This window comes from Tursiops truncatus, chromosome 5 (genome assembly GCF_011762595.2).
Source record: "Tursiops truncatus isolate mTurTru1 chromosome 5, mTurTru1.mat.Y, whole genome shotgun sequence".
Classification (NCBI taxonomy): Eukaryota; Metazoa; Chordata; class Mammalia; order Artiodactyla; family Delphinidae; genus Tursiops; species Tursiops truncatus.
In genome coordinates this window covers 26,930,605-26,948,417 of record NC_047038.1, presented here as the reverse complement: position 1 = coordinate 26,948,417, position 17,813 = coordinate 26,930,605, and the positions used below count along the sequence as shown (strand labels likewise).

Below are 17,813 nucleotides of genomic sequence, written 5' to 3'. Positions count from 1 at the left end.
CCCCGGTCCGGGAAGATCCCACATGCCGCGGAGCGGCTGGGCCCGTGAGCCATGGCTGCTGAGCCTGTGCGTCCGGAGCCTGTGCTCCGCAATGGGAGAGGCCACAACAGTGAGAGGCCTGCGTACCGCCAAAAAAAAAAAAAAATCAGCCAATGACACAAAATCAGAGAAAGTAATCAAACATATAGTTACTTTAACATTGTTACAGCCAAGAACATAGCTACTTCAATTCATTCCTTAGAGCAGCGCTCTCTAATGTTTTGGGCACCAGGGACCAGTTTCATGGAAGACAGTTTTTCCACAGACAGTGGTCAGGGGGATGGTTTGGGGATGATTCAAGCGCATTACATTTATTGTGCCCTTTATTTCTATTATTATTACATTGTAATATATAATGAAATAATTATACAACTCACCATAATGCTGACAGGAGGTGAAGCTCAGGCAGTAATGCGAGCGATGGGGGGCGGGTGTAAATACAGATGAAGCTTCACTTATTTGCCTGCCACTCACCTCCTGCTGTGCGGCCTGGTTCCTAACAAGCCATGGACAGATACCTGTTCCTGGCCCGGGGGTTCGGGCCCCCTGCTTTATCCTGCACCTCTAGAAGATGTTCTAAATGGAGATGTTATGTAGGCCCTAAGCCATCACTGGAATAAACATAGTGGAAATGTAACAGCATGCAACATGAATTGGGAAATTCCCTAAATGCCTTCACATGGTACAAATAGTATTGAAGATTGATAATATCAAGTAGATGTATTATATATAGTTCCTTACTGGTTTGAGTCCCTGTTCTTCACCAGTGCTGCTAGTATTCAAAAGATGAAACAAAATCAGAGAAAGTAGAGAAAGTCAGAAATGTAGCAATGAGTTTGGAACAGCACTGGTTGAAACTTAAGTCACTTTTTTCTAGTTTTTATAAAAATCAACATAAATATCATAGTCAAAAGAAAATAGTAAAATGGAAAAGAAACCTTTATAGTCATCTAGAAGTGTTACCAGTTCTCTCATTCTTTTGAGCAATAGTGCATTTTAAAAGGCAAATAGAAAATAATTTTTTAAGAATTCCTACTTAGTGGGCGGCCTGGCGGCGTGGCGGTGGGCAGGGCGCAAGGGCCGAGGCTGTGGTTTTGTCCCAGGCTCACCTGGCTGAGGGTCGTGAGAAGGCCCAGAGGCGAACTTGACGAGGAGCCCCGCAGCCCGCGCCCTGGTGAAGATCAACCCAGCTACAGCCGGCCAGGAGCCGGCTCTCTGTGAAAATGGCAGGACCAGAGCTGCTGCTCGACTCCAACATCTGCCTCTGGGTGGTCCTGCCTATCGTTGTCATCACCTTCTTCATGGGCATGATTTGCCACTACATGTCCATCCTGCTGCAGAGTGACAAGAAGCTCACCCAGGAACAAGTCTCTGACAGTCAAGTCCTAATTCGAAGCAGAGTCCTCAGGGAAAATGGAAAAAAATTCCCAAACAGTCTTTCCTGACACGAAAATATTACTTCAACAGCCCAGAGGATGGGTTTTTTCAAAAAACTAAAAGGAAGTTTGTGCCTCCCTCTCTTATGACTGATCCCACTATGCTCACCAACATGATGAAAGGCAATGTCACAAATGTCCTCCCTCTGATTCTTATTGGTGGATGGATCAACATGGCATTTTCAGGCTTTGTCATAACCAAGGTCCTGTTTCCACGGACCCTCTGTTTTAAGCCTATGCTACAGCAAGAAATTGAACTACTCACATTAGATGCCTCCTGGGTGAGTTCTGCATCCTGGTATTTCCTCAATGTCTTTGGACTTTGGAGCATTTACTCTGTGATTTTGGGCCAAGATAATGCTGCTGTCCAGTCACGGCTAATGCAGGAACAGATGACTGGAGCAGCCATGGCCATGCTCGCAGACATCAATAGAGCTTTTAAGACAGAGTGGGAGGCTTTGGAGCTGACGGACCACCAGTGGGCACTAGATGGTGTCAGAAAGGAGCTCATGGCCAAAGACCTCCACTTCGAAGGCATGTTCAGAAAGGAATTACAGACTTCTATGTTTTTGAAGACGAAGCAGGGTTTAGCTGTGTCAGGAACTCGGAGTAGCGCTTAACCTTGTAACTTTTGTTTTGAGCTAGAGCCTCTCGGAATAAAAAGTGGGATGCATGAGCCGGCGGGTGTGCAGCAAGGATTGTCCTTGTCTGAGCCGGGTTCCCCTTTATGTTTGAAACCAGAGGAAACATTAGGAGTGTGTGCTGGGTGACTTGCCCAGAAACAGCTCTTTTTGAAATATTTTAAATTTTCCTTCTGGTGACTCTAGTAATAAAAGTAAGAGAGGGGGGGAACTCAAGCTAGTGATAATATATAAAACTTAGCAAAAATTCAGAAATTTCAAAAAAAGTGTTGTCAGTTAAACCTAATTATTATGTACAGTCATTCTGAATTCTAAACCACAGTAAACTCCTGTTTTCTTGGGATCCAAAAAAAAAAAAAACGCCTACTTAAACGCTAGTAATAAGAAAAGCAGCCAACATTTTCTCATTGTGATTTGATAAAGACCAGAAATATCCACACTTCAGGATTTAACTGTTGGTTATACTCCCCAGTTTGTGCCACATACTAAAAACTTAGAGGACTGGGTATGAATTGGTAGGTCTAGACCGGCTCCTGCACGTGGGAAGAAGTGTGTCGCCTCTTCTCATGGTCTCATCCTGCACGACCTGCTTCAGACAGGCAGTCTGGGCTCCTTCACATCCATTTGTATTACTAGCAACAGGGTTTCTGTTTAATAGCATGCTTAATGAGTTGTGTTCTGCTATAAAGAGGACGCTAAGGTATTTTTCCTTCACTTATCTAAAAATAACATAAATGTATTGTGTTTCTATCCCATAACTTACTTTGATGAAATATCTTTGAAATGTTTTACATGTTGTCATGGATGCAATGTCTAGGTGTGATGAATCTGGTATAGTTCTGTGATGGTTAAGCTATCAGTAGATCCATAATACACCTGTATGGTGCTTTCCTCTTTCTGTTTTGGTATAAAAAGCTTGCAAATGCAAGGAGAATTGGGAAAGACAGTAATGTTATTTGTGTAAGGGTGTGCACACTGTGTGTGTCTTTGTGTCTATGTGTATGACCATCAGATTGCCTGATTTAATTTTTGCTCCTTGACAAAGTGCGTGCTTCCAACGCTTTAATGAGTGTTACACTAACATAGTGAGAAGAACTCAAACTAAGCTGCAGAAACAGCCCAAAGGAAACAACTTCAAAGTTAAGACCAACCCTTTCTCTTGGTACACTTAAAATAAACAAACCAAGTCACCTTGGATCATTATTCCCCTATTTACAAGTAATTAGCTTGGCAAAAAAGGAGCAAAAATAATAGATGCCTTTACATTTCTAAATTACTACCTATGACTTTCCATATTCAATTTATTATAATTTGGGGAAAATCATGATGCACAGGTATCCTCCATTAGAATGAGCCCAGGTTTTCCCACTTCAAAACCCAGAATAGAGGGTATTTATAATCTTTGTTTCCTATCTACCCCTTCAATTAGAATGGTATAGTAGGGCTTCCCTGGTGGCACAGTGGTTGAGAGTCCGCCTGCCGATGCAGGGGACATGGGTTCATGCCCCGGTCCGGGAAGATCCCACATGCCGCGGAGCGGCTGGGCCTGTGAGCCATGGCCCCTGAGCCTGCGCGTCCAGAGCCTGTGCTCCGCGGCGGGAGAGGCCACGGCAGTGAGAGGCCCGCGTACTGCAAAAAAAAAAAAAAAAAAAGGTATAGCAGAGCGATTTCTACGTAAGAAGTGAAAAAGTGCATTTTAACCAGTAAATTGGTTCTATCCAAAACATTTGATTACTTTGCTTTTCCTCTTTTTTATTTTTAGAATGTAATGAGTTAAAAACCTGCATCCTGGGTAAGCCGATGTCAGAGCAGGATGCATGTACATGGGTTTGATCTTGGGAGAAGGCCTGTGAATTTTTTTGTCATAGAATTATACTAAAATGATCTGGACAAGATGTAATTTTTAAAAGTCAAGTTGAGTTTACTTAGAAAAGCTGCAATTTAGTCTTTCCCCTCTGCTCTATCCTTATATTATTTCAAAATATGGATTTTTCAGGACACACATAGAAGGAAGCAAAAGTATTTGCATTGATAACAAAAGGAAACTAATCAATATTCTTTACATAATTTCATTCTACTTTCTAAGTCAATTGGCTATATTTTTAATTTACAATTTATATTTAATATTACCATTATCAAAAAAATTAGAACTCTTCTTTAGCTACAGATCGAAAAATACAAAAATTAAAACAACAATCAAATTAAAATAAAGGCATTGGTATAAAGTAAAATAACTTTTAAGGGCAATTTTTGGTCACCATGCATATAAATAAAAAAGAGATGTTTTAAGAACAGAGCATTATGGAAAAAAAATAACTTGACAAAGCTTGTTTATCTGCCATTGATATTTCTAAACACATCTAACCTTCTATTTTAATTTTTAGTTTCCTGGTTAGTTTTATGGTGGACGCCCGAGGTGGTGCTATGCGAGGATGCAGACACAATGGGCTCCGCATCATCATTCCGCCTCGGAAATGTACTGCCCCAACACGAGTCACCTGCCGACTGGTCAAACGCCATAGACTGGCGACAATGCCTCCAATGGTGGAAGGAGAAGGCCTGGCCAGTCGCCTGATTGAAGTCGGACCTTCGGGTGCTCAGTTCCTTGGGTAAGGGTTTCTGATAAACCTCCCACTTAGTCACCGATGAGCTTGTGTCCTCCACATGAAATCACTAGGATGGAATGGAAAAAGGTACGTCAAAACATTTTGAAAGAAGATTGGCCCCTATGAAATTTTTTTAAGAATTGGAAGTAATGCCTCAATGCTTGACTCCACTTAAATGCCTCTTATTTTAAGGCATTAATGGATTAAACATTCAGGTTAACTGTTATTTACTCTTTCTCTTTGAATGTGATAGTAGGTGCTAGACTCCCAATATGAATAATCATGTTTTGGTCGATGGTAGGTATTTTTTTAATCTGAGATTTAAGTGGTGAAGTCATGGAGAAACAAATACAGTTGGCGCTTGAACAATGCAGGGGTTAGAGGTGCTGACCCTCCACACAGTCAAAACTTTGCATACACCTTAGAGTCGGCCTGTGTGGTCCTCTTATATTTACTATTGAAAAAAATCAGGGCATAAGTGGACCTGCCTAGTCATTCAAGGGTCAACTGTACTAGTCTATTCCAAATGTAAAGTCTTGTATAGTTACAAAACAGAATCCTTATCTTCACTTTGGAGAGCAGTGTTCTTTATAGAACATCCAAAAATTTAGTCTATGTGATTTGTCTTTTCTGTTGTCAGAATTGCTACCTTGAGTCTTATAATTATACTGGCATTTTATTTAGGCATAGTGTTCATTAAGAGGACCAAATCAAGAATAACTTTCGCCATGCTCATTTTAGCAATTTTGAGCAGAAATAAACATTTCTTCTCTCTTCTGTTTGTTTGTATGGCTGCTTATATTAAGTGGTATCTCAGTATGCCAAGAAGTGAGTAGCTACTGCTGAAAACTGACAAAACAATGAAGTTTTGGAGGGGGACAAGTTTCAAAATATTTTGAAACAAATCAATTGTATTTAAGTCTTGTCATATCAACCCTTTGTGCTCAAGAACTGGGAGAAAATCCTATTAATCGTGAACTCTTGCTTTGCCAGTGTCATACTGGGGAGAGGATTTCTTGCTTTAGAACTCAGGAAATGTTCTAAAGCCTTGTAATTTGGAGCAAACTGTTAACAGGTTGCTCCAAATTACGTTCACATGTGAAAAGGGGTGTGTCTGTATTTCCCAATTATGGAAACCACCCCCCATGTCCTATCAGACAGACCAGCGATTTAGAAGGAGCCTGTGAAGTTCTGGGTTGCATCAGAAGATGCCATTATGGTTGGAGTAATTCCCCAGTGGTTCCTTTCATTCTGTATGTACCAAGTGCTTTCCCCTTCCTCATGTGCAGGTAGTTGTAGGCTTTTGAATACTCGTCACATCTGTTGAGGAATATCCATGAAAACTTCTGGCCTCGCTATGGAGTCAGAGTTTTTACTGTATCCCCAACAGCTCTGTCTTTCCAGTGGAGCATATTTTTTTTCTTTTTTGGCTCATGCCCCGGCAGTGAACCTAAGTAGGGACAGATCTGACCCCCATGCTCCCTCCTTCCACACGCCTCCATTGTACACTCTGGGTCTCTGTTCTTGCTCTTTGTGACCAATGGAGGGGGCAGAACCAAATGCAGTGTGAAACCAAACTTCACCCTGTTCATCAGCTGGTGACGCTGGGGTTCTGTGGAAAACAACACCTGAAGCTTACTTATGTTCTTTCTTTCACTGCTGCTTTGGATGTACTCAGTAAACTTCACCTGCCAACGGCTCCTCCCCCACTTAATGAGGGAGAAAGTTTGGTCAGCCGCATCCTTCAGCTGGGGCCTCCTGGAACCAAATTCCTTGGGTAGGAGTGACTTAAAACAAATTGATGGCTGCTGGCCCCCATTCTTCTCCTTCTTCTGCAATATGATTTCTCTTTTTGTCATTGTGCCCATGACATGTCCCTCTCTATGATTTAAATTCTGTATAACCTATCTTTAGTGGACCATTTCTGACCCTTGTGGTATGTGACTTTTATTTTCGAGTGATGTTTTTCTATCTTTTTCCTTAAAGTGCTGTGACCTTCATTTTCGTTTAAAGCATGAGATCTGCCTAGTTGTACTATGTGCTAGTTACGATGTGACTATGGTAAATTTGGAGTCTGTATCAAAGCAACCTGGACTGAAAAATCAAAAGCCTCTCTAAATTTTGAGAGTGACCTAAAAAGCAGTAGGGAAGTGCATGTTCTGGGTCCTGAATATAATAGGCATTGGACACAAATTGGGCTGCCTGCTGAGGTGCTCAATTAGGGCCACACTGTGTACACATGCCTATTGTTTTCTTGAATGGAGAAAATAGAAGGAAAAAAAATCCCATGAGTGCATGTCTTTCTAGTTACCAAGTAGTTGACTTTTCTGACATCTCCTCATTTACAACACATCAAATTACACAGCGTATGAGCCATTTTCCCTCTTAAACCATTTTGTCATTTTGTACCTTGTAGAAAACATTTTAAGTGATTGGCACACCTCATAGATATGCATGTACATTTCTTTTGGTTAAATGTGTTATCCTTACATTTATCAAAGGAGAAGTTCCAGAATGCCACATGCACTCACAGAGAAACAGCACTGGCTTAAGGTAACAGCGTGGCCCTGAGGATTGGTGCCCCTGAGGTGAAGTGCTAGCTACCGCGGGACCATTTGCTAGCCTCAGGGCTTCAGAGGATGGCCCACTAGGTCCCTGTCCCCAGAAAGAGAAGAATTCCAGGTCACTTTGCAACAGACAGAGTCAAGGTGCTTGTCTCGATATTGGTTAGCTCCTGTCCACACTGAATGTTCTGCCTTACTGTGTCAGGCCTGTGATCGTGGAGATCCCTCATTTTGCTGCCCTTCGAGGAAAAGAGAGGGAACTGGTTGTCCTGCGCAGTGAGAATGGGGACAGCTGGAAAGAGCATTACTGCGAATACACTGAAGATGAACTGAATGAAATCCTTAATGGCATGGATGAAGGTACTTCATATTAAATGTTTTAAAAGAACTCTGAAGCGAAAGCATGATAATGATGCGTTTCTTTATGTCCTACGGGCGTGTGTGTGTGTGTGTTGCCTAATCCAGCTTGGGTCTGCTCACCCTTGCACAGTAAAGCCAATCTACTGATCCCGGGTTGTGGTGAAGGGAAGTGCAGTGTTTATTGCAGGTACCAAACAAGGAGTCTGGGTCTTTTGAGCATTAGCTGCCCAGACCCCTCGTTTGGCACCTGCAGTAAACGCCACAATTTCCTTCACCACAACCTGGTGTCAGTAGATTGGTTCTACTGCACAAGGGTAAGCAGACCCAAGTTTGGTTTAGTAACAAATGTGTCCCTTTGTTATTTTACCACAGCAAGTATTCTGGTATGTTCCAATGGTGATGCGTTGGAGTATACAATATATTTATCTAGTCTTACTTTTGTTACATTTGGGAAAATAAAATCATTAATAGTAAATATCTCATTTTAATAAAGAGATACAGCCCATCTCTATCTTTAGTGTAAACTTTTCTAAAACGTGAGATAGAATAGATATTTTCATTTCATAACAAAACAACTGATACTGGATAATAAATCCATGGTTTTAAAAAATGCCTAACTTGAACGTTTAGATATTTAAGACACTGATAAAAGGTGTTAAGCTTTTCTGTAGGAAGACCTACATATAACCATAACTACCGCATTATAAGATAATATAAATTTTAACTTTCTATTAAGGAGATAGGAAAATTAAGTTCAGTCACACTTTATATATAGTTTGAACAGGGAGTTCGTTAGGGTTGAATTTCATATACAAACCTACACATATAGTTAAGGAACTTATTTTTCATTAGGGCTTTAATCTCTGTAAATCCCAAATCCAGCTTAGGCCATTTAGCCCCAGGTTGAAATATCTTAGTTTGACTAGAGGGAGGTGCCTCATTCTTAGGCCTCCCGAGGTTGCACAGAGATGAGATCTCTCAGTCCTGATAACGGCAGATATGTTGCACTTTATGTAACTACACAAATAGGGCAAGTTCTTTGCCTAAGTGCCAAGAGCCTACCAAAGTCTGCACAGAGGTAGACACACAGCTGTGTGGCTGTTTGTCAAGTTTTATTAGTCTTCCAGGACCACTGGCTGTAGCTTCAGGTATGGCTCACGAACAGTGAAGTGTAGCCTGACAGCAGCTGCTCTAACATTTCTTTCTGCACCCTGCTGAGGCTGAGTAAGAAGAGAGGCCAGGCTAACCCTATCCAAGAGGTGGATGGAAGAGGAAATTATGCCTTCTAGATGTGTAGGTCAGCATCTTCCACGCAAGATGAAAAGATCAGGATTCTTACTGATAAGGCTTGTTCTGTGCAGTATTTAGCTGCTTCTACTCCTTGAAACCATTTCTTTTGCTTGCATTTAGTTTAGGATATTTCCATCTGAAGTATTTACCTGTCATTAACACTGCCATCTTATCCTTGGATGGGGACCCACTCTTATAACTTTTTACATATGTAAAAGGCTCATTTTAAAACAGAGAATCGGATTTGTATATTTTTATGTTCATTATGTGTGGTAACCTGTTCTTTTATAAGTATAAGCTAGTATTTGCCAGTGCATCGATCTTCAATCATGAATGATCAGATCCTGGGACTTCTGACTTTTGCTATCTAGTTATATTCAGTAGTTAAGAAAAAACATGATTGCTGTTCATGCCTCTATAAGAATTGTAAATGATTTCTAAAAATGAATAAAGTCCCATAATCCCTTAAAATTCAGTGATCCACTTAGTTCAAATTTTCAGCATTTTAAACCAGTCAGATTTATTGTATTGCCCTACATATCTACGCTAATACAATTTATAAAGAGCACATTATCCCATTCTCCTGATGTTAGATGATCTATTTGGTAAGTTAATGGTTTCAGGGGAATATTGAATCCCTGAATTTGTAGTCACTGATTTTTTTTTTAATATCCACAGTGATTATCTCAGAGACAACCATGCCACTGGAATGAACACACAAACACGAATCTTACCCTTCCAAGACAGATTTTATTCATGCACTGCTCCCCTGAGAACTGAAAGGGCCATATTACTTCTTAAAACCACAATAACTGGTTTTTGAGCTAACTTTGAAATTTGCAAAGAAAAGGAGCCCATAACAAATTTCCTCTCCGTCATGTTGAGCTGAGAATAGAACAGGTTCATTTTCATTCCAGGTTTGCCCTCAAATCCCCTCATTTACAAAGGCAGCCCTGCAATACCGCATCTGGAACTAGATGCTTTTCTTTCACAGTGCCCTGGAAAGACCTAGTTTCCACAAAGAGAGAAAACGTGCCAGCTAAATGCTGACAGGTCTTGAAAGATTGCAGTCATTTTTTGGGTGTTGTTAGGATAGCCTTACTTTTTAAATTTTCCTATTATTTAAAAAAGGAAGTGTTTTGTTACAACACCTGTTCACTATTAACTATGCCAGTGAGTCTGCTAGAATGCTTTCAGAAGGAAATCCTTGCTATATGAAGAAGGGTCATTTCTTGTCTCAGTGCTGGATAGCCCGGAAGACCTAGAAAAGAAACGGATCTGCCGCATCATCACCCGTGACTTCCCACAGTACTTTGCAGTGGTGTCTCGCATCAAACAGGACAGCAACCTGATTGGCCCAGAGGGAGGCGTGCTGAGCAGCACAGTGGTACCCCAAGTGCAGGCCGTCTTCCCAGAGGGGGCACTAACCAAGCGGATCCGTGTAGGCCTACAGGTATGCCCACATCAAGATGCAAGTTAACCGAACATGGATTTTATTCCAGTGATTAAAAGTCAACTTTTCAAATGGGAATTAAAATGGTTAAAGAATCAAATTATTCCTGGGTGAGCAAAAGCTGCCCTAGGAGATCATACGTCTCGTAAAGTTTTAGATGAGTGTTTGGTAACAGTAGTAAACGTTCAGTTGCCATATTTGAAGCCAGAAAACTGATTTATGAAATAAAGAGCAATGCATTAAGAAATTTGACATGGAATATAATGATATATTGTTTATTTTAATTTTTTTTTTCTTTTAAAAGGCTCAACCTATGCACAGTGAGTTGGTTAAGAAGATCCTAGGCAACAAAGCTACCTTCAGCCCTATAGTCACTTTGGAACCTAGAAGAAGAAAATTTCACAAGCCAATTACCATGACCATTCCTGTCCCCAAAGCTTCAAGTGATGTCATGTTGAATGGTTTTGGGGGAGATGCACCAACCTTAAGATTACTATGCAGCATCACAGGTGAGTCACACGTGACTACTGTAGTAGAAAGTTCTGAAAGAAGAAACTTAGATTGTTGTAAATATTAAATTACTTTGGTCGTAAGATGCCTGCAAGGTTATATGCATTAATTCAGGAAAGGCACTCTAACTAGGGGAAAGGAAATGAGCTAATATTTACTAAATAAAGCCTGTATGCGAAACTTTTAGACACTTCATATACATTGTTGTTTTTATCTCCACAGTAGCCCTGTGAGGAAACTTTAATCCTATTTTGCTGAAAAGGAAACCAAGATTGAGAGAAATTCTATAACTTGCCTGAGATTATACCGTAAATATGTAGCAGAGTTGAGATTCAAACCCAAGCCCATATTCCTCAAAACCCAAGCTTTAAGCCTTCTTTGAAGACATCATCCTATACCTGTTGAAAAATAAATAATATCTTGAATAATTATACCCAATAATTCAAACTTTTCTGTCCAGGAATTGGTTATGTCTTTATCATTGATGTGCTGAACTAACTTTGGAAAAACAAAATGAAGGTTTTTAATGATTAACTGAATTTTGGTCTTTTCAATTGGAAGTTGTAATAGCTTTCAGTCAGCTACCAAACTCCAGAAAGACATTCCCAGAATATTGGTCGTCTCTGCCAATAATACCACCACAAATGGTGAGAGGTGAAAAATCCACACAAGTAGCCTGTGTTAGAACTACACAATTTGGCTGATGATTTCCCTAATTAACAATAACTACATGGTGTTGGCTTTCAGTAAATATTCGTACTGTTGTCAGTAGGAATAGTGACCATCTCTGCTTGCTTAAGTATTGTTAGAATTTTTTTTTCATTTCTCCTTCATATTAGCAGAAATGTTTACCCTTTTTTTATTCTCTCTTTCATTCTTCCTCCTCATTAATGTTTTTTCTGTACTCTTGATAACGAATCATTGAGACTTTACCGCGTAAGTTTAATAATATGACATAATTTTAAAGTACATGGACTAAAATGAGGGTAGTGGGAAATCATATGCTTCACTTATGGCCTCTTTCCACTTACTCATTTCTGGTTATTACATAGCATTCCTGGGTATCTTTCCCATACTTTTTGGTCCATGTGTATATGATTAACCTTCCTACAATGTGCAGCATAATAGTGTGGTTGCAAAACAAGTCAGATTGAAAAATGTCCATGGTACATCCTGCCCTTATAGATGACAAAATGAAGATACCACCTGGGCCTAGGCACCATCTGATCTAGTTATTCCAGCCCTCTGTCTTTGGATGGATTTGTAGTAAACAATTTCTTTAATTTATCTATTAATTTTTACAAATATGTTAACCTAGGTGTTTGGATTTTTGTGTTTTGCTCAGTTATATTTTATGGTTCTGCTTACAGTGTATATTTTAGAGGCCTCCAAGAATAAGTTTCCATGACCTTTGTTTGATAACTCATTCCCTTCTTTAAGAAACCTTAGTCAAAATTGGTTTTCATCTCAAACGTATATTTCTCCTGCAGTGCTTGAAGACAGTTTTGTCCTATCTATGCCAACTTAATTTCTCAGTAGAAATAAAAGTCAGCATCACCCTCCATAGTGATTTGTCTGTGCACAGAGGTCATCCTTTGGCATTCAGTCATTTGCTCATTCACTTTGCAGTATTTATTGAGCTCTTAATATTTTCCAAGCACTTTTTTTGCCAGCCTTCAATTACAAATTGAGAGGAAGTTTTCTTTCTTGAAAATAATTGCATAAAATATGAAGTTAAAGAACAAGAGAATATTTGGATTTTTGTTTTAACAAAGCATTCAGCTCCTTGCTTGGTCAAAGGATCTTTTAAAATCATCAATTTTATATAATTCAAAATTATCTTCAGAGCCTTGCAATTACAATAAAAGCTTTAGAATGTCAGCAGAGAATAGAGCGCCTAGTAATTTGAAGCAGTTATTCAAATGACCTCCCTTAAATTTAGTTCCATGAAGTGTGGTGTTTGCTGTTTGTTTTCAATGCGTCATTTTTTAGCATACAGTTTTTAGTCATTTTGCTTCCAGTGTGTCATCTCGAAGGGTGAGTGAACATAGCCACTACCACAAAGACTTTATTTTACAATGCAGGGTCTGGAATTTTGCCTAATTTTTTTCAACAATCATATTATTTCAGGTGGAACCACCCCTGCTCAGTGGGAAGATATTACAGGAACTACGCCATTAACATTTGTCAATGAATGTGTTTCCTTTACAACCAATGTGTCTGCCAGGTATGATTATATTGCACAGAAAAACCCACTGTGAAATTGTGTGCCCCCGATGTCTTTTATTTTGTTCCTTACATTCTTTAAAAGTCATTTTTTTGGTATGGTTTTAAATATGGTCTCATTTACCTTCATATTATAAACTAGACCTGCCAGTAAATGTAACAGTGATAATGCAATAACAAAGTACAGCCAGTCAGATTAAAATCTAAAGAAAATAAATGATTGTTGGCTATTACTGTATGACCCAGACTCTGGTTTTAGCAGCCACTGCTGATTTTTCCAGTCCCAAAAGTCTTAGGAATGATAGATTTCCTGCTGTCAACAAAATAGCCTGAACTACTTTTTCCAACAGAATGATAACCAAAACACAAAGCATATCATGGTTTGCTTAAACAGTTTAGAGGTTTCGTTGATGCTTACGCATCATAGCACATTTACATATTGCCCACTTATGTATCACACATCTTTAAAAAGCTTAAGCTATTTAGTTTTATTGCATGTGTATACACTAACTCAGTTTATTAATATGAGTTCTCATTTGCATGATTGTTAATAGATTGCCAAGCATTTTCCCATTTATTTAATTTGATTACTACAACAATTTTGTGACTTAAGAAGGGCAAGAAGCATTATGTCCATTTTACAGATGAGAAAACTGAAGTTGAGAGTGGTTAAAGCTTAAATTCTTATTCAGGGGGAAAAAAGATAGATGCGTAAATAACAGTGCACAGCAATAGATGGGTGTGGTGACACATGTTTATAGTTCAAGCCACCCAGAGGGCTCAACTTTGAGTCTCCGGTTCTATGTGTCAGTGTGCCCTGCCACTCAGGCATCCACGTTCTAATGCCAGAAAATGACAAGTTCTGAATGGAAAGGTACAAAAGAGGTACTAAAAGAATTCAGAGGAGGGTGTTTGCATCAGGGTGGTCACAGAGGATGTCTGAGAAGAGGTGACTCATGAGATAGGTAGGAACCTAACAGGCAGATATATAAAAGTGGAAAAGATGGTAACATGAGCAAAGATGCAGAAGGGCATTGGGAGCTGGCAACAGTGGAGTCTATAATTCAGCAATAATACCGGAATGTTGGTTAACAACATTATTTACAGAAGGCCTTGTAGGATAGACCAAGAAATCATGAGTTATTATGTTATTGTATTAATAATTTAAGTTTTTCAGACAATTGAAGAAGCAGTGAATAAAGTATAGTTCAATCAGTATAAAGAGGAAGGTAATGTTGAGTGCCTGCCGAGAGCCAGGAACTATGCTGAACCTTCAACACACTATAGTAAATGAAATAGGCCAGACCCAAAAGGACAGGTGTTGCATGTAAATGAGGTACCTAGAGCAGGCACATTTATAGAGACGGAAAGTTTAATAGAGGTTACCAGGGGCTGAGATGAAGGGGAAAATTTGAAGTGATTGTTTAATGGGTACAGTGTTTCTGTTTGGGATGATGAAAAAGTTCTGGAAATGGAGAGTGGTCATATTGCACAGTATTGTAAACATACTTAAAGCCAATGAATCGCACCCTTAAGAATGGTTAAAATGGTAAATTTTATTTTACATATATTTTATCACAATTAAAAAGAAGAAGAAGAGAGATGGATCAGGAACTGAAGGAAAGAAAGGCTAAGAAGATAAGGAAATCTCAGAATACCTAAAGATTATGGGCAATGGGTTGGGGGAAGGAGAGTGATCATAGATGGAGAAAGGTTTCAAAGTAAGAGGATGTGGAATAAATCTTTGAAGTGTATGAATAGCAAATTGAGAGAATGGCCATCTGATCGTCTCTGCTTTCTCAGTGAAGTTACCTTTCTGAGGGTCTGAGCTGAGGGGGAAGGTCCAGGGGTATCATAAAGGTTTAGCACCATTAATGTACTGAATAAAATGGTATCTGAGGAAGAAGTTGCCAAAATATGTCACAGATTTAGCTGAGGCTAGAAATCATAAATTAGTCACAAAGCTAATAGTTTCTTCTATTAATTGTATTAAGCAATACTTAGGAGTTCTGAAGCAAAAGCAGATTTTTTTTTAAGTGGCTGGGTTGATCCAACTTTGGTGACTGTGAGTCCTTTGGAAAAGAATGATGGAATGAGGAAAAAAGCTAGGTAGATTTTGTTGAAAAGAGTTTCAGGAAATGAAATGAACAGGAGGGGCAATCATGGACAATAGAAACTCATCCAGTGAGATACTTGTCATAATGTCCAATACTGGGCTTATATCACTAAAGGATTCTAAACACTGAAGCTATATTTCAGGAGATTGAATACTCAGAAGAGTTTCCAAGGGAAAAAATTACAAACACAGTATTTAATAGTTGACCTTAAACACCTGGTACCTCTTTTTCTCTTCCGCTCACCTGCTTCCTCCTTGCCATCTATCCTCCTACCTTTCCTCCCTTCCCTATCTTTCTTTCCCTTCCTTTTTACTTCCTCTCATTATCTCCTTTTCTTGCTCCCTTCTTTTTCCAAGAAGCATTTAATGATTACTTTGATCATATTGAAGGAACGGACTTGGTTTTCATGCAGTTGGCCTTCCTTATTCATAGTCGTGGAGCCCACTGATACAGAGGGTTGACTGTATTCCACCATTTTAAATAAGGAACTTGAGCATCTGCGGATCTTGGTATCTGTGGAGTTCCAGGAACCAGTCCTCCATATATACCGAGGGCTAACTGTACGTTAAATTTCAGGTAACTGACCTTATTTTATTTTATAGGTTCTGGCTGATAGATTGTCGACAAATCCAGGAGTCCGTTACCTTTGCATCACAAGTGTATAGAGAAATTATTTGTGTACCATATATGGCCAAATTTGTAGTGTTTGCCAAATCACATGACCCCATTGAAGCCAGGCTGAGGTGTTTCTGCATGACTGATGATAAAGTGGATAAGACGCTTGAACAACAAGAAAACTTTGCTGAGGTGGCCAGAAGCAGGGATGTGGAGGTACTGTATTTGTAAAACCAATTTTTGTTAATATGTTGTTTATACCTTTATTAATAAATTATATTTAAAATAGTATACCATAAATAGAGCCATCAAAAAAAAAGACCAGTCGACATCTTGATCAGTTAGAAGGAAGGTCAGGGTCTAAAATCAGCCATTTTTAGCCAGTTTGGACCTATTCAGTTGGGATAGTCTCAGTGTACGTGAGGAGGTAAAAGGACTCTTAAAGATTATTGTGGGAAAAATTATATGTCATTGATAAATTCAAAGTATGTAAATGAATATAGCAATTTATATGTTTTTATCTTTCCTTGTTATTATTTTTTGAGGTGAATATTTATTTGATTTCTTTTTTTTTCTTATTATTCTTTAATAGTGAAGAAAACAGTCCAGGAAGTATATGCTTTGTATAAATGTGAAAGTATGATATCCAGGGCTTTTCTACATTACTTTTTCTTATTTCAGAATTTTCCATCAGTGTGGGCCTTTGGATATTGAACTCAAGTAACCTGACTCATTGTGATGTCAAAAAGAAATTTAAATTTAGTATTTAAAGATATATTGGTTTGCGAAGGTAACATGTTAGAGGATTAGAAATGAGACCATTAACATTAAATGCCACTATGCGTTTGAAGATTCCCATTACTAGTAAGAAGAGGGAGTGCTGGTACGTGCTTTGTCACAGATAAGACCAAATGTCAGTCAGGAGTTTAAAGATTATTGTATGCACATTTTAAGAATTTTAATGTTCCAGGTAATACCACCACTTCTTCATGTAAATAACAAGTAATAATTGCAGCTATTATATTCTGTGTTGTTTTTCTCTATGTCCACCAGGTATTAGAAGGAAAACCCATCTATGTTGATTGTTTTGGCAACCTGGTGCCATTAACCAAGAGTGGCCAACATCATATATTCAGTTTTTTCGCCTTCAAAGAAAACAGACTTCCTCTCTTTGTCAAGGTAATATATACATGGAACTTTGTAATGCATTAATTCAAGATCAAGTAAAGCTTTGACTTCCTTTAGTAGAAGAAAATATTTGCTTTTCAGTCATTTCCAGTGATTTTTTTAAACCATTTCTGTAAAATTTTCAAGTCCTAGAAAACCAACCATTTTTTAAAATTTCAACCTTAATTTTTAGTTATAGACTATGTTTAAGGCTAAGAATGAGGGACAAATAGCCAATTCATTAATTAGAAAAACTGGCCATTCTTTTCCAAATTTTAAGGGAAGTCTCTCTCTCTCTCTCTTTTTTTTTTTTTTACTATTAGTTCTTTTAAATATTTGTGCTTAAATTTTTAAAACATGTGATTTCACAATTGTAGAGACCAAAAGAGTTCTTAGTGACAAATTTTTGTAATAAAAAGCTCTCAAAAGACCCAGGATCTCGCTTAATCTATTAAGAGATTATCCCAGATAGAGCTATAGACTGGATATACTTTCATAAATTCATTCAACAAATATTTATGGAGACACTTCAGTGTACCATAAATTTGTCGTCCCTCTTTAGGAATATTAATCCACGTTAGGAATTTGGCAGTAACATATACAAGTTTTGTCCTAGATTCCCAGTTCTAAAGAGGGACAAAAATGGATATGAGTGAGAGATTTGTGAAATTGAAGTAATAATTCTATTTAAATTTTAATAAGTCTGTTAAGTTTTCTCAAGATCTCTACTGCAGGCCTTCATTGTGCCATTTCTGGTTCATTTGTTTTGCCCGATTAAAGAAAGGCTCT

At 38.7% G+C, this 17,813-nt stretch overlaps 1 protein-coding gene and 1 pseudogene across 19 annotated transcripts in view; both read left to right on the top strand.

Moving 5' to 3' along the window:
* ANK2 (ankyrin 2) overlaps positions 1 to 17,813 on the top strand; it is a 689,834-nt gene that overhangs the window by 634,987 nt on the left and 37,034 nt on the right. For all 19 annotated transcript variants that reach the window (XM_073804958.1, XM_073804947.1, XM_033856740.2 and 16 more), the window contains 7 exons: positions 4,501 to 4,725; positions 7,492 to 7,646; positions 10,178 to 10,389; positions 10,694 to 10,898; positions 13,030 to 13,126; positions 15,845 to 16,073; positions 16,911 to 17,036. In XM_073804958.1, coding sequence (XP_073661059.1) covers positions 4,501 to 4,725; positions 7,492 to 7,646; positions 10,178 to 10,389; positions 10,694 to 10,898; positions 13,030 to 13,126; positions 15,845 to 16,073; positions 16,911 to 17,036 — 1,249 coding nt within the window. The remainder of the gene's footprint in view (positions 1 to 4,500; positions 4,726 to 7,491; positions 7,647 to 10,177; positions 10,390 to 10,693; positions 10,899 to 13,029; positions 13,127 to 15,844; positions 16,074 to 16,910; positions 17,037 to 17,813) is intronic.
* Positions 1,184 to 2,095, top strand: LOC109548786 (ER membrane protein complex subunit 3 pseudogene; annotated as a pseudogene).